Source organism: Chlamydomonas reinhardtii, chromosome 14 (assembly GCF_000002595.2).
Source record: "Chlamydomonas reinhardtii strain CC-503 cw92 mt+ chromosome 14, whole genome shotgun sequence".
Lineage (NCBI taxonomy): Eukaryota > Viridiplantae > Chlorophyta > Chlorophyceae > Chlamydomonadales > Chlamydomonadaceae > Chlamydomonas > Chlamydomonas reinhardtii.
The window spans coordinates 383,706-398,433 of record NC_057017.1 but is presented as its reverse complement, the minus strand read 5'-3'; the positions used below and the strand labels follow the sequence as shown (position 1 = coordinate 398,433).

General features: G+C 65.2%; 4 protein-coding genes across 5 annotated transcripts in view; all 4 read left to right on the top strand.

Moving 5' to 3' along the window:
- Positions 1 to 4,822: 4,822 nt before the first annotated feature.
- CHLRE_14g610582v5 (uncharacterized protein) lies at positions 4,823 to 7,098 on the top strand. Its single transcript, XM_043069973.1, has one exon. It carries the CDS (start codon positions 5,003 to 5,005, stop codon positions 6,707 to 6,709), a length of 1,707 nt encoding a protein of 568 aa, XP_042916646.1. The 5' UTR covers positions 4,823 to 5,002; the 3' UTR covers positions 6,710 to 7,098.
- A 64-nt stretch (positions 7,099 to 7,162) lies between these two features.
- Positions 7,163 to 10,409, top strand: CHLRE_14g610566v5 (uncharacterized protein). 2 transcript variants are annotated; one of them, XM_043069972.1, is made up of 7 exons: positions 7,163 to 7,319; positions 7,529 to 7,539; positions 7,857 to 7,978; positions 8,294 to 8,372; positions 8,506 to 8,626; positions 8,983 to 9,212; positions 9,482 to 10,409. In XM_043069972.1, the coding sequence occupies exons 1-7, from the start codon at positions 7,262 to 7,264 to the stop codon at positions 9,497 to 9,499; spliced, it is 639 nt and encodes a 212-aa protein (XP_042916644.1). In that variant the 5' UTR covers positions 7,163 to 7,261; the 3' UTR covers positions 9,500 to 10,409. The 2 variants fall into 2 exon arrangements, with proteins under 2 accessions (XP_042916644.1, XP_042916645.1); XM_043069971.1 differs by lacking the exon at positions 7,529 to 7,539 and adding an exon at positions 7,459 to 7,523.
- A 53-nt stretch (positions 10,410 to 10,462) lies between these two features.
- CHLRE_14g610550v5 (uncharacterized protein) lies at positions 10,463 to 12,908 on the top strand. The gene has a single exon (XM_043069970.1). The coding sequence runs from the start codon at positions 10,529 to 10,531 to the stop codon at positions 12,374 to 12,376; it is 1,848 nt and encodes a 615-aa protein (XP_042916643.1). The 5' UTR covers positions 10,463 to 10,528; the 3' UTR covers positions 12,377 to 12,908.
- A 54-nt stretch (positions 12,909 to 12,962) lies between these two features.
- Positions 12,963 to 14,728, top strand: part of CHLRE_14g610501v5 (uncharacterized protein) — a 6,078-nt gene continuing 4,312 nt past the window's right edge. The window contains exons 1-4 of the mRNA XM_043069969.1: positions 12,963 to 13,109; positions 13,331 to 13,380; positions 13,694 to 13,945; positions 14,377 to 14,535. Coding sequence (XP_042916642.1) covers positions 13,064 to 13,109; positions 13,331 to 13,380; positions 13,694 to 13,945; positions 14,377 to 14,535 — 507 coding nt within the window. The 5' untranslated portion in view covers positions 12,963 to 13,063. The remainder of the gene's footprint in view (positions 13,110 to 13,330; positions 13,381 to 13,693; positions 13,946 to 14,376; positions 14,536 to 14,728) is intronic.

The following is a 14,728-nucleotide window of genomic DNA, read 5'->3' as shown; positions in this document are numbered from 1 at the left end:
TACTCTAGCCGCACGCCCTGGGGGACGTGTTTGGCCGCTTTGACAGCGGGCCACAGATGCGCCCGTGCCCTGGGCACTAGCCGTGCCTTTGCACGCATCAAGGGGCGCCACTAGCGCACACATCTCTCAGCCATACGGGCTTACTCTAGCCGCACGCACTGGCTTTGTACTTTGGGCACGTTCACGGCACGCCCCCGCACGCTCACCCTTTGCACTAGCCACGCCTTTGCACTTATCAGGGGGCGCCACTAGCGCAGACATGTCTAGCCGCACGCCCTGGCTGGGGCGGGATGTGTTTGGCCGCTGTGACAGCGGGCCACAGATGCGCCCGTGCCCTGGGCACTAGCTGTGCCTTTGCACGCATCAGGGGGCGCCACTCGGGGACACCTCTCTCAGCCATACGGGCTTACTCTAGCCGCACGCACTGGCTCTGTACTTTGGGCACGTTCACGGCACGCCCCCGCACGCTCACCCTTTGCACTAGCCACGCCTTTGCACTTATCAGGGGGCGCCACTAGCGCAGACATGTCTAGCCGCACGCCCTGGCTGGGGCGGGATGTGTTTGGCCGCTGTGACAGCGGGCCACAGATGCGCCCGTGCCCTGGGCACTAGCTGGCTTTGTACTTTGGTCTCGTGCACGGCATGCCTCCGCTGCACACTCACCCTCTGCACTAGCCACGCCTTTGCACGAATCAGTGCGCGCCGCGATCGAACGCACCACTCAGCCACGCATTCTCACTCTAGCCGCACGCCCTGGTGCGGGGCGTGTTTGGCCGCGTTGACGGCGGGCCACCGATGGGCCCGCCCCCTCTGCACTAGCCACGCCTTTGCACTTATCAGGGGTATCAGGGGGCGCCACTAGTGCACACACCTCTCAGCCATACGCGCTTCCTCTAACCGCACACACTGGCTTTGTACTTTGGTCACGTTCACGGCACGCCCCAGCACACTCACCCTCTGCACTAGCCACGCTTTTGCGCTTGTCAGGGGGCGCCACCAGCGCAGACACCTCTAGCCGCACGCCCTGGCTGGGGCGGGATGTGTTTGGCCGCTTTGACAGCGGGCCACCGATGCGCCCGCCCCCTCTGCACTAGCGGTGTCTTTGCACGCATCAGGGGGCGCCACTAGCGCACACATGTCTAGCCGCACGTCCTCGCTGGGGCGGGATGTGTTTGGCCGCTGTGACAGCGGGCCACCGATGCGCCCCAGCCACCTCGGCACTAGCCACGCCTTTGCACTTATCAGAGTGCGCCACCAGCGCACACATCTCTAGCCGCACGCCCTGGTGCGGGGCGTGTTTGGCCGCGTTGACGGCGGGCCACCGATGGGCCCGCCCCATCTGCACTAGCCACGCCTTTTGCACCTATCAGGAGGCGCCACCAGCGCAGACACCTCTAGCCGCACGCCCTGGGGCGGGGCGTGTTGGGCCGCTGTGACAGCGGGCTACCGATGCGCCCGCCCCCCGCTGCACTAGCGGTGTCTTTGCACGCATCAGGGGGCGCCACTCGGGGACACACCTCTCAGCCATACGGATGTACTCTAGCCGCACGCCCTGGGGGACTTGTTTGGCCGCTTTGACAGCGGGCCACAGATGCGCCCGTGCCCTGGGCACTAGCCGTGCCTTTGCACGCATCAAGGGGCGCCACTAGCGCACACCTCTCTCAGCCATACGGGCTTACTCTAGCCGCACGCACTGGCTTTGTACTTTGGTCTCGTGCACGGCATGCCTCCGCTGCACACTCACCCTTTGCACTAGCCACGCCTTTGCACGAATCAGTGCGCGCCGCGATCGAACGCACCACTCAGCCACGCATTCTCACTCTAGCCGCACGCCCTGGTGCGGGGCGTGTTTGGCCGCGTTGACGGCGGGCCACCGATGGGCCCGCCCCCTCTGCACTAGCCACGCCTTTGCACTTATCAGGGGGCGCCACTAGTGCACACACCTCTCAGCCATACGCGCTTCCTCTAACCGCACACACTGGCTTTGTACTTTGGTCACGTTCACGGCACGCCCCAGCACACTCACCCTCTGCACTAGCCACGCTTTTGCGCTTGTCAGGGGGCGCCACCAGCGCAGACACCTCTAGCCGCACGCCCTGGCTGGGGCGGGATGTGTTTGGCCGCTTTGACAGCGGGCCACCGATGCGCCCGCCCCCTCTGCACTAGCGGTGTCTTTGCACGCATCAGGGGGCGCCACTAGCGCACACATGTCTAGCCGCACGTCCTCGCTGGGGCGGGATGTGTTTGGCCGCTGTGACAGCGGGCCACCGATGCGCCCCAGCCACCTCGGCACTAGCCACGCCTTTGCACTTATCAGAGTGCGCCACCAGCGCACACATCTCTAGCCGCACGCCCTGGTGCGGGGCGTGTTTGGCCGCGTTGACGGCGGGCCACCGATGGGCCCGCCCCATCTGCACTAGCCACGCCTTTTGCACCTATCAGGAGGCGCCACCAGCGCAGACACCTCTAGCCGCACGCCGTGGGGCGGGGCGTGTTGGGCCGCTGTGACAGCGGGCTACCGATGCGCCCGCCCCCCGCTGCACTAGCGGTGTCTTTGCACGCATCAGGGGGCGCCACTCGGGGACACACCTCTCAGCCATACGGATGTACTCTAGCCGCACGCCCTGGGGGACTTGTTTGGCCGCTTTGACAGCGGGCCACAGATGCGCCCGTGCCCTGGGCACTAGCCGTGCCTTTGCACGCATCAAGGGGCGCCACTAGCGCACACATCTCTCAGCCATACGGGCTTACTCTAGCCGCACGCACTGGCTTTGTACTTTGGTCTCGTTCACGGCACGCCTCCGCTGCACACTCACCCTCTGCACTAGCCACGCCTTTGCACGAATCAGTGCGCGCCGCGATCGAACGTACCACTCAGCCACGCATTCTCACTCTAGCCGCACGCCCTGGTGCGGGGCGTGTTTGGCCGCGTTGACGGCGGGCCACCGATGGGCCCGCCCCCTCTGCACTAGCCACGCCTTTGCACTTATCAGGGGGCGCCACTAGCGCACACATGTCTAGCCGCACGCCCTGGCTGTATTCTTTGGCCGCTGTGACAGCGGGCCACCGATGCGCCCGCCCCCTCTGCACTAGCGGTGTCTTTGCACGCATCAGGGGGCGCCACTCGGGGACACACCTCTCAGCCATACGGATGTACTCTAGCCGCACGCCCTGGGGGACTTGTTTGGCCGCTTTGACAGCGGGCCACAGATGCGCCCGTGCCCTGGGCACTAGCTGTGCCTTTGCACGCATCAAGGGGCGCCACTAGCGCACACATCTCTCAGCCATACGGGCTTACTCTAGCCGCACGCACGGGCTTTGTACTTTGGTCTCGTTCACGGCACGCCTCCGCTGCACACTCACCCTTTGCACTAGCCACGCCTTTGCACGAATCAGTGCGCGCCACTATCGAACGCACCACTCAGCCACGCATTCTCACTCTAGCCGCACGCCCTGGTGCGGGGCGTGTTTGGCCGCGTTGACGGCGGGCCACCGATGGGCCCGCCCCCTCTGCACTAGCCACGCCTTTGCACTTATCAGGGGGCGCCACTCGGGGACACATGTCTAGCCGCACGCCCTGGCTGGGGCGGGATGTGTTTGGCCGCGTTGACGGCAGGCCACCGATGGGCCCGCCCCCTCTGCACTAGCCACGCCTTTGCGGTTATCAGGGGGCGCCACTAGCGCACACATCTCTCAGCCATACGCGCTTACTCTAGACGCACGCCCTGGCTGTATTCTTTGGCCGCTGTGACAGCGGGCCACCGATGCGCCCGCCCCCTCTGCACTAGCGGTGTCTTTGCACGCATCAGGGGGCGCCACTCGGGGACACACCTCTCAGCCATACGGATGTACTCTAGCCGCACGCCCTGGGGGACTTGTTTGGCCGCTTTGACAGCGGGCCACAGATGCGCCCGTGCCCTGGGCACTAGCCGTGCCTTTGCACGCATCAAGGGGCGCCACTAGCGCACACATCTCTCAGCCATACGGGCTTACTCTAGCCGCACGCACTGGCTTTGTACTTTGGGCACGTTCACGGCACGCCCCCGCACGCTCACCTTTTGCACTAGCCACGCCTTTGCACTTATCAGGGGGCGCCACGAGCGCAGACGTGTCTAGCCGCACGCCCTGGCTGGGGCGGGATGTGTTTGGCCGCTGTGACAGCGGGCCACAGATGCGCCCGTGCCCTGGGCACTAGCCGTGCCTTTGCACGCATCAAGGGGCGCCACTCGGGGACACCTCTCTCAGCCATACGGGCTTACTCTAGCCGCACGCACTGGCTCTGTACTTTGGGCACGTTCACGGCACGCCCCCGCACGCTCACCCTTTGCACTAGCCACGCCTTTGCACTTATCAGGGGGCGCCACTAGCGCAGACATGTCTAGCCGCACGCCCTGGCTGGGGCGGGATGTGTTTGGCCGCTGTGACAGCGGGCCACCGATGCGCCCGCCCCCTCTGCACTAGCGGTGTCTTTGCACGCATCAGGGGGCGCCACTCGGGGACACATGTCTAGCCGCACGCCCTGGCTGGGGCGGGATGTGTTTGGCCGCGTTGACGGCAGGCCACCGATGGGCCCGCCCCCTCTGCACTAGCCACGCCTTTGCGGTTATCAGGGGGCGCCACTAGCGCACACATCTCTCAGCCATACGCGCTTACTCTAGACGCACACACTCGCTGTGTTATTTGGCTGCGTTGACGGCGGGCCCCCGCCACGCCTTTGCACTCGTCCTGCCCACCCTCCCGGCCTCCCCCCTCTTCCCCGCCCCACGGCCCCGCACGTGTTCCCGACCCTTGCACCCCGTATTGTTTCGGGTTTACTTACATCCACTGCAGCGTTGGCACTCATCGGCTCCCGCGTCAATTGCTGTTATTGCGAATGTGAATGTAACTTCCAACGCGCTCATATAGCCTGCGCGGTCCACCCTAGCAACTATTTCTTCACACACACTTTCAGCTTCTTCCTCACTGCCCCGCGCCCAGCAATTCGCAGTGCCCGCCGCATGCCATGGGGCGGGCAGATCCAACTCCCTCCGCACCCGCTTCCCTTCCCCCCGACCCCTCCGCACCCCAAGCACCCCAACCCCCACGGCCTGAGCTACGGCCCCCTCAAGCCGCAGGCTTGTACTTTGTGTGCGGCCACGCAGTGCTGAAGCTGCTGGGCGATGAGGTGGAGCTGGTGGCGGGAAGCATACAAGAAGAAGGCGAAGCAGACGGCGAGGGCCCAGCGGCCCGTTTCCATTTGCCGCACGCGCTGGTGTCCGACGGCGCCGGTAGCCTGTTGGTCGTCGATGAACGTGGCAGTAAGCGCATCCGGAGGCTGCAGCTTCCAGCATCATGGCGGTGTGCAGGTATCGCAGCTGCCGCCACGGGTGGCACGGCGGCAGGTTCCCGCATGCCCGCTGGCACGGCCGCAGCAGCGGGAGGGGCAGTAGCAGCCGCATCGGCAGTCACGGTCACAACTTTGTTGACAGACGCACCTGACTACCTATACAGCGCATCCCGCGTGCCATCGCAGCCGCAGGAGCAGCAGGGGCCCGCTGCGTGGGGTGGCCAGGGGAAAAGCAACGGCAACAACACTAGCAGCGGCGGCGGCAGCAGCGAAGGCGGCGGCATGAGTGGCGGTGGCATGAGTGGCGGTGCCGTCGGCGGGTGGATGGTGTACACCGTACACGACGGTTTCTACCGCCTGCCGCTCCCACTGCCGCCGCCGCAGCCTGTCCCGCCGGCACCTGCGCCTGCAGCTGCTGCTGCTCCCGGAGGCGCGGCGCCACCACTGGCCTTGCAACGCCTGGAGCTGACTGATGCCGGTCCGGGCGCGGGGGCTGAGGTACCGTTTAGGAACTTGCGGGGCTTTGAGCACGCTATGGACGCCGAAGGATCCATTTACATCGTGGATTCTGACCGCCTTTGCCGCGTGTCAATAGGAGGCCGTGTAGAGACGCTTGTGACGGGGTTGCCGGAGCGTGCTTCATGCTACGCCGTCCTGCCAAACGGGTTCCTGGCCCTCGGCGAAGGCAGTCTCATTCTGCTGGACCTCGGGTTGCAGCCGCTACTGCCACAGATGCCTGTTACAGCAGCAGCAGCAGCGGCTGTAGCTGCGCCGCCGCCGCCGCGCAGCCTGCCCGCCGACCTGGGTGCGCTGCTGGACGCGCAGCCCGACGGCACCGCAGACCTCACCGTCCGTGTGGGCGAGCGCCGCTTCCACTGCCACCGCGGCATCCTGTCCGCGCGCTGCGACTACTTCAGGCAGCGGCTGGTGGGCGACGGCTTTGCGGATGCGCGCGCGGCGGAGCTGGAGCTGCCGGATACGGACGCCGACGCCTTCGCGCTGCTGCTGCGGTGGCTGTACACTGGGACCGCCACCATAGCGGTCGATCAGGCGTGCGGCGTGGCTGAGCTGGCGGACCGGCTGCTGCTGCCGGAGCTGCTTGGTGTGGCGCTGGCGGTGGTGGCGGAGTCCGTGTCGGCCGCGACGGTGATTGACAAGCTGCTGTGGGCCGCGGGCTGCTGTGAGACGCGCGGCGAGGGCTTTGGCGGCCTGCTGGCGCAGCTGAAGGCGTGGTACGTGCAGCACCACGAACAGGTGGCGGCGGAGGCGGGTGCCGGCCGCAAGCGCCTGGTGTCAGAGGCGCCTGAGCTGATGATAGAGCTGATGGACGCGGTGGCGGTGTGGTGTACGGATGCGGGGGCCAAGCGGGCCAGGCGCAGCTAGCGGCTATGCGGCATGGCTGCACCAGGACTGACGGGCTGGCTAGCTGTTCGAGAGTGTGGGTATCCGCCGTACATACAGTGCATTCATCTTAGGGCCTAGCAGCGGAATGCATCTTTCTTAGGGTCTAGAGCGAAGCACAGCAGGGTCTTTCTTGGCCGCCATGGCCCGGCAGCAGCCGCAAAGCGTGCACGAGAGGTGAGAGGGAGAGGTGGAAACTACAATCGCATGCCGACTTCCCGTGTTGTGAGCTTCAGTTTAGGTCTGTTGGCATGTGGACACGGTTGTTGAAGAACTCGTAGGATGTTTTGGCGATTAGGCCAGAATGAAGTAGGCGCTTACGGTGGAACTTGCTGAGGCCTTGGGTACTAGTGGACGGTGTCTCGGGAAGAGCGGGTACGTGGGGGGGGGGCGACACGATGGTGCATGCCCTGACAACTTACGTAGCCTCACGAACTAAGTTTCCTGGACTCCTTTGAAACACAGCTTAGCTCACGCGCCGCTAGAAGTACCCTGGCCCGGCTCAATGTGAGGACCTGGGTCGGCGTTGCAGGCATGGAAGCCGGGGCGCCTGGGGGCAGGGCCGGTGTCTCGGCGGTTGCGGAGACCCAGCGTTCGAGGCGGCGAGGGAGAGGTCGACGGGGCTCGGCAGTGGCCGCCACCGTTGGAGCCTCTACTGCCTCTACTGGCGGGCCGTTCGTTGGCCGTTGGGTGGGGAGGGATAGGCCAGCAGACACGACACGGCAACGCAGGAGGGGGCGGAGGCGGAGGTGCAAACAGCGGCAGGGGCGCTGCCATCGGAGCCACGGTGCCTGCAGTAAGTTTGTGACCGGGTGAGTGGCTGCGTGCCTTCATTTGTGCTTGACCGGGGGCAACACGTGTGCCGTGTGTACGCCGTGCCGTGGCTGGGCCGGCCGTGGCTGGGCCGTGCAGCAGCCCACATCCGCCCTTGCTTCCCCAGACCCTCCCGCCTGCCGCATTCCCTGCCGCCCCCTGGACCAGACCAACACCCTATCTCATGCCCCTCTCGCCCTCTGCCCAGCACCACCACTCTCACCCTGACATCATTTGACCTGTCTACCTTTCACCAACCCCTCAGCTCCCCCCCCGCCCGTCCCCCACTGCCCCCCACCCCCACCCCCATTCTCAGGTCATCCTGCGCCGCATCTCATCGGTCCACAACTGCTGCGAGCTCCTGGCGTTGGCGCGGGGGGTGGAGGGCGCCGCGTTCGCACCCATAGCGGCCGCCCGCCTGCGCTACGCCGTCAACAGGTAGGCGAGGGGCGGGGCGGGGCAGTACAGGCGGCATAGGGCCGGATGGGGCCCGGATCCGGGGCGGGATGGGGGCCGGATCCGGGGCGGGATGGGGCCGGATTGGGCCAAGGGGGGTGGGATGGGGCCGCACACGTGGGCCGCTACCGTATAAGAACCGCTACTTGCAGACCTGCTGCCTCACCTGCGCCTTTCAAAGGAACAGCAACCAAAGCACCTTTCGCTCCTGGCCATCACCCGCAACTCGCATATCATCCTTCCTTACAACCCGACCTGACCCGACCCGACCCGACCCCCCGCACTGGCCTGCTGCAGCTTTGAGACGCTGGTGGGGCTGCGTGATGCGGCCACACTGCGGGCCTGCCTGGGGCCGGACGTGCACGACAGCCTAGCGGTAGGGGGAAGGAGGGGGGCCGGAGGGGGAGGGGGGCCGGAGGGGGGAGACACGGCATGAGTGAGGCATTTGGAATGCAGGGGGGGGTCACTCAAGGGGCTACTGTCAGGCTGTGCCCCCCTTCCCTCCACAGGCCGCGCTGGCGGAGCAGCGGTCCTGCCTGGCCTCCATAAAGGCGGGACTGGGCCGAGTGCGGGAGCGCCAGGCCCCGCCGGCGGAGGCCGCAGCGCCGCGGCAGGAGACGTCCGTGGCGGGTGAGACGGTTGACAGGGGGCCAGGGTTGACACCGGGGAGATGGGGTTGACACGATCAAGGTGGCAAGAAGAAGAGGCCACGGATGCAGCACGCAGAATGCATAAGACAGCACGTCTGGTATGGTATATGGTGGGCGTTGTGTTGTGGTGGCATTCATTTCGCCTTGGCCTTGTCACCCGGCGGGAGGCACGTGCTGCCACACTGTCACGGTCACGGTCGCCCCCGTATGTCCCATCCCCCTCTCGGGACTGGAAACGACAGCCAGGCTGGGTTCTGGGTCTCGGTTCAAGTCGCAATAAGAACGCCTTCCCCCCTCCACCCTCCCTCGCTCCCCCTCCCTCCTGCCCCTCCCCAGGCCGGCCGGTGTGCTACCCGCTGGCAGCACTGGCGCCCGGGCTGACGTGGCCGCCCGACGTGGACGGCGGCTGCAGGGAGCAGTGGCTCGGCGCGGACGACTGGGCGGCGGCGTTCGGCCCGATCGCAGGTGCTTGTGGCGGCGGCGGCGGCGGCGGCGGCAGTGGCGGTGGGCTGTCGTACCAGGAGTTTGTGGCGCTGCCGGCCTGGCGGCGGAACAAGCTCAAGCAGGTGGGAGGGGGAGCTTGAAAGCAGTTGGAAGCAGGGGGTGGTGGGAAGCGGGTTCGTGTGGGGTTGGTGGTGGTGTTTGGGGGGTCGGCAGGAGGGCGGAGTCCCCAGGCACCTGCAAGCGCACTACGGTATGGTACCCGCAAGTCCTGGGCATTGTGGTTACCATATGACAAGTCACTTATCATTGCCCTCACAACTCCCTACACGGCCACACTCCTTCACTGGGGCACTGACCACACAGCCGCTGTTGCAACTTGCTCTGTGTGCAGGCGGCTGGGCTGTTCTGAGAAGGTGGCCGCGCTTGTCATTCTGCATATCTTTCCATGCATTGCGTCATGTTACAAGTTGTGAGGGCGGCTCCGCCGCCGGGGAGGGTACCTGCAAGCAGAGAACTGCGGTCTTCGTGCGGGGTTGGGAGGGCGAGCCCGAACCGCCGTGTGACCACGCAGACCGCGCAGTCAGGGACGACGGTAGTCAGTACTGACAGAAGGAAACTCGCAAAGTAGCGAGCGCGACCCCGCGCTCCGCTACTAAACCGGGCCCACCGCCCATGCGGCGCATGGGCCCCAATGAACAAACACACACGCCACGCCCCTTCGGGGCCCACAACAACGTACACTCCGAACGCAGGAAACCTTGGTTTCCGACAACTCGCTGCGCTCGAGCGGAAACCATCAGTAGCCTACTTGCAGCGGAAACAGGGAGATCCGCATTGGACCTCATAACCGCTCTGGGGACACAGGAGTGGTTTCTGGGGAGCTGGATGCGGCTGGTATGTCTGTGCGGCTGTTGGGGCGTCCAGTGTTGGGGCGTCCAGATCTTCCAGATGTGTGCGTCAACAAATGTCGTTGGTGTGCGGCAAGGTGGCGCGCACGGTGTAGCATGCGGTGCTGTCCATGTCAAGTAGGCTGTATGTGCAAAACACCGCCGCGTCCAACTGCGAAGCACTGGGGGAAGGGGGGGGGGCCGAGAACAGGTTTGTTCCGGGTCTGGGGGCTGGTTCTGGGCTTCTGGCCGGTGGAGCTTCCAGATGTGACCATCGGCGGGAGTTCCTGTACTCAGTGCAGACTCTGCGTACTAGCATACTGCGGGGCGATTGAGCGGACTGAACCTGTTTTGTTCTGCTATATGCGCCTCCGGACTCATAGGAGTTAGTGGGGCCGCATGGACTACGACGCCATGTAAATGCTCATGCTCATGGGACGGGCGCTCAGAAATTGCTACGCGCAGCGCATGTACATTTCTGTCATTCCTCAAGCATGCTATGTCCAAGCGTACCAAGCTGTCCTGAAAAACTGTGAAAGAGCTATCAGATAATGCAGTACCTGCAAAACGTTGCAGGCTGCAAATTACCATTGGGAAATAATTTAGACGATGTATTTCTGCGACTGGACCCTAGCAACGAGCAGCGTGTGCAGGCTTTGGTGTGCGATGCGGTTCTGCGCCCGCTGCTCGGAACCGATGCGCGCTGGGGCTTCTCGCTAGGCGATCCCATCGACCTGTTCTGGGCAGGCGGCAGTGGCGCCGGGCCACGGCGGTGCTTCAACAGCGAACGCAGGGATTTCAACGATTTCTGCTGGGACCCCTGGTCGGCCGCGCTGTACTTTGTGTGCGGTAAGGCAGTGCTGAAGCTGCTGGGCGATGAGGTGGAGCTGGTGGCGGGAAGCATACTGGAAGAAGGCGAAGCGGACGGCGAGGGCCCAGCGGCCCGTTTCTATTGGCCGCACACGCTTGTGTCCGACGGCGCCGGTAGCCTGTTGGTCGTCGATGGAGGTAATTTACGTCGCATCCGGAGGCTGCAGCTTCCAGCATCATGGCAGTGGGCGGGTATCACTGCTGCCGCTACAGGTGGCACGGCGGCAGGTCCCCGGATGCCCGCTGGCACGGCCGCAGCAGCGGGAGGGGCAGTAGCAGCCGCATCGGCAGTCACGGTCACAACTTTGTTGACAGGCGTACCTGACTACCTATACAGCGCATCCCGCGTGTCATCGCAGCCGCAGCCGCAGGAGCAGCAGGGGCCTGCTGCGGGGGATGGTCAGGGCGCAAGCAGCTGCAACGGCAGTAGCATCGGCGGCGGTGGCGGTGCAGGCGGCGGGTGGGTGGTGTACGCCATAAAGGACGGTTTCTACCGCCTGCCGCTCCCACTGCCGCCGCCGCAGTCTGTCCTGCCGGCACCTGCGCCTGCAACTGCAGCTGCTGCTGCTTCCGGCGGCGCGGCGACACCACTGGCCTTGCAACGCCTGGAGCTGACTGATGCCGGTCCGGGCGCGAGGCCTGAGTTAGAGTTTGGGGACTTGCAGGGCAATGCGCAAGCCGTGGACGCCGAAGGATCCATTTACGTCGTGTATTCTGACCGCCTGTGCCGTGTGTCACCAGGAGGCCGTGTAGAGACACTCGTGACGGGGTTGCTGGAGTGTGCTTCATGCCACGCCGTCCTGCCAAACGGGTTCCTGGCCCTCGGCGCACCTGACAGCCTCATTCTGCTGGACCTCGGGTTGCAGCCGCTACTGCCACAGATGCCTGTTACAGCAGCGGCACCGGCTGTAGCTGCGCCGCCGCCGCCGCGCAGCCTGCCCGCCGACCTGGGTGCGCTGCTGGACGCGCAGCCCGACGGCACCGCAGACCTCACCGTCCGTGTGAGCGAGCGCCGCTTCCACTGCCACCGCGGCATCCTGTCCGCGCGCTGCGACTACTTCAGGCAGCGGCTGGTGGGCGACGGCTTTGCGGATGCGCGCGCGGCGGAGCTGGAGCTGCCGGATGCGGACGCCGACGCCTTCGCGCTGCTGCTGCGGTGGCTGTACACTGGGAGCGCCACCGTAGCGGTCGATCAGGCGTGCGGCGTGGCTGAGCTGGCGGACCGGCTGCTGCTGCCGGAGCTGCTTGGTGTGGCGCTGGCGGTGGTGGCGGAGTCCGTGTCGGCCGCGACGGTGATTGACAAGCTGCTGTGGGCCGCGGGCTGCTGTGAGACGCGCGGCGAGGGCTTTGGCGGCCTGCTGGCGCAGCTGAAGGCGTGGTACGTGCAGCACCACGAGCAGGTGGCGGCGGAGGCGGGTGCCGGCCGCAAGCGCCTGGCGTCAGAGGCGCCTGACCTGATGATAGAGCTGATGGACGCGGTGGCGGTGTGGTGTACGGATGCGGGGGTCAAGCGGGCCAGGCGCAGCTAGCGGCTAAGCGGCATGGCTGGACCAGGACTTGACGAGCTGGCTAGCTGTTCGAGAGTGTGGGTATCCGCCGTACATACTGTGCATTTATCTTAGGGCCTAGTAGCGGAATGCATCTTTCCTAGGGTCTCATGACGGTAGGGCGAAGCACAGGGTCTTTCTTGGCCGGCATGGCCCGGCAGCAGCCGCAAAGCGTGCACGAGAGGCGAGAGGGAGAGGTGGAAATTACAATCGCATGCCGACTTCCCGTGTTGTGAGCTTCTCTTGGCGTGTGAAATAGAGATAGAAATAGATACACCCTGCTGTAGGCAAGTGGTGTACATTAAGGGAGTGGGGGGGGGGATGAGGAGGTGGGCCAGGCCCTCTTGGCGTGTGTATACGGTTGTTGAAGAACTTGTAGGATGTTTTTGCGATTAGGCCAGGAGTAGGCGCTCACGGTGGAACTTGCTGAGGCCTTGGGTACTGGTGGACGGTGGATGGGGAAGAGCGGGTACGGGGGGGGGGGGTGGCGACACGATGGTGCATGCCCTGACAACTTACGTAGCCCTCACGAACGAAGTTGCCTGGACTCCTTTGAAATACAGTTTAGCTCACGTGCCGCATAAGTTATTCTGCGCCTATCGCGGCGTTCACCACCGGAGTTTTCGTTGAATTGCGCCGAGCGTGACCCTTGTGACCGCTAACGCAACCATGCTTCAAGGACAGATGCGTGGGCGACAAGTCGCGCCGGCTCAAAGTGAGGAGCTGGGTCAGCGTTGCAGAAACGGAAGGCGCACATGTGGGACCGGTGTCTCGGCGGTCGCTGCGACCCAGCGCGTTTCTGTCGTTAGGGACATTATATGCTCAATCAATCGTTTAACCGAATTGCATGCTACATTCTGGGGCGGCTCATAGTCTCATTAGTGGTGTGATGGCACTAAGTCGCACCGCATGCCTTCTTCGTCGACCCTTGCGCAGGCTTGGCGCACGGGCGCGCGCGGCCAGCCATTACTCGGCGCTGCGTCCAGGTTTGTCTGGCTGGGCCCATGCGGCTACGGTCGGGTTGGGCGGTTGCGGGGCTTGAGGGGCTACTTCATGGGCACCTAATTTTGCTGCCACACCCCATCAATACCTTGGTCCCCCGCTCGCCTGCTCACCTGGCAAGCGAGATGCCTTCCCCATCCTGTCCTCCATCTTGCCTCCTGCACTACCAAGGCCGCCTGGCTCGCTAAAATACTGGGGCCACAAGCCTGCGCGCATCTCCAAACAGCCACATCCTCACCTCCCCCTCACCCTGCCCCCACACCACTTCTCCATCCCCGCGACCCCCACCCCCTCCAGGTTCGGGCCGATGCCAACGGAAACGGAAACGGCAACTACGGCAACGGCTCCAACGAACCCAACAACCCGCTTGCCAATGGCGTGTCGCCCAACTACCGCGTGCCGTACAACACAAACGTCAACGCCGCGCCTCGCGTGCTGGCGCCCTTCCTCACCAACCCCGCGGCCCAGCCCTCCTCCGCCATCACCCCAGCCATAGAGGGCAACTTCAAGGCAACAGGCCGCACCGTGGTCATCACCGGCGGATCGCAGGTGGGTTGGGTGGAACGCAGGTGGGTTGGGTGGAACGCAGGTGGGTTGGGTGGAACGCAGGGGCGGGAGGAGGGGGGCAAGGCGCGGCGGGAAGGGTTGGGGCGGATGGAACACCGGGGAAGGAGGAAGGGAAGGCACTACTGAGGGAAGGTGAGAGGGCGGAAAGGGGGGAGGGCGCAGCGGCACGCTGGCGTCAAAGCTGGTACGACGAACGGTGGCCAGGCAGGGAGGTAGGTCGTTCCTCTACCTATACAGGCCTGCCTCCTCCTCTACCACACCTGCAACGCACGCCTAAACCGACCCACATCGCAAACCACCCCAACAACCCCCCTCCAACCCCTCTCAGCACCAGCCTTGCACCCCCGCAACCCCGCGAACCCCCCGCCCCCGCAACCTCCCGCCCCTCCCTCCTCCCTCACCTCCTACCCCAGGGCGTGGGCCGCGCCACGGCACTGGTGTTCGCGCGCAAGGGCTACAACGTGGTTGTGGCGGCGCGCGAGCCCACGCGGCTGCAGCACGTGGTGGACGACTGCGCGGCGGCGGCGGGGCGCGTGGGGGCGGCCATGGCCGTGCCCTGCGACATCACCAATGTGAGGAGGGGGGAGGAGGGGAGGGGAGGGGAGGGGAGGGGAGGGGAGGGGAGGGGAGGGGAGGGGAGGGGAGGGGAGGGGAGGTCGAGGTCGAGTGGTGAACGAGCGCGGTGAGGCGGATACGAGGTTGATGTGGTGCCGAGCAGCCGAGGTGCTTGTCGGCGACTTGATGATGTCGTTGATGCATTCCAGT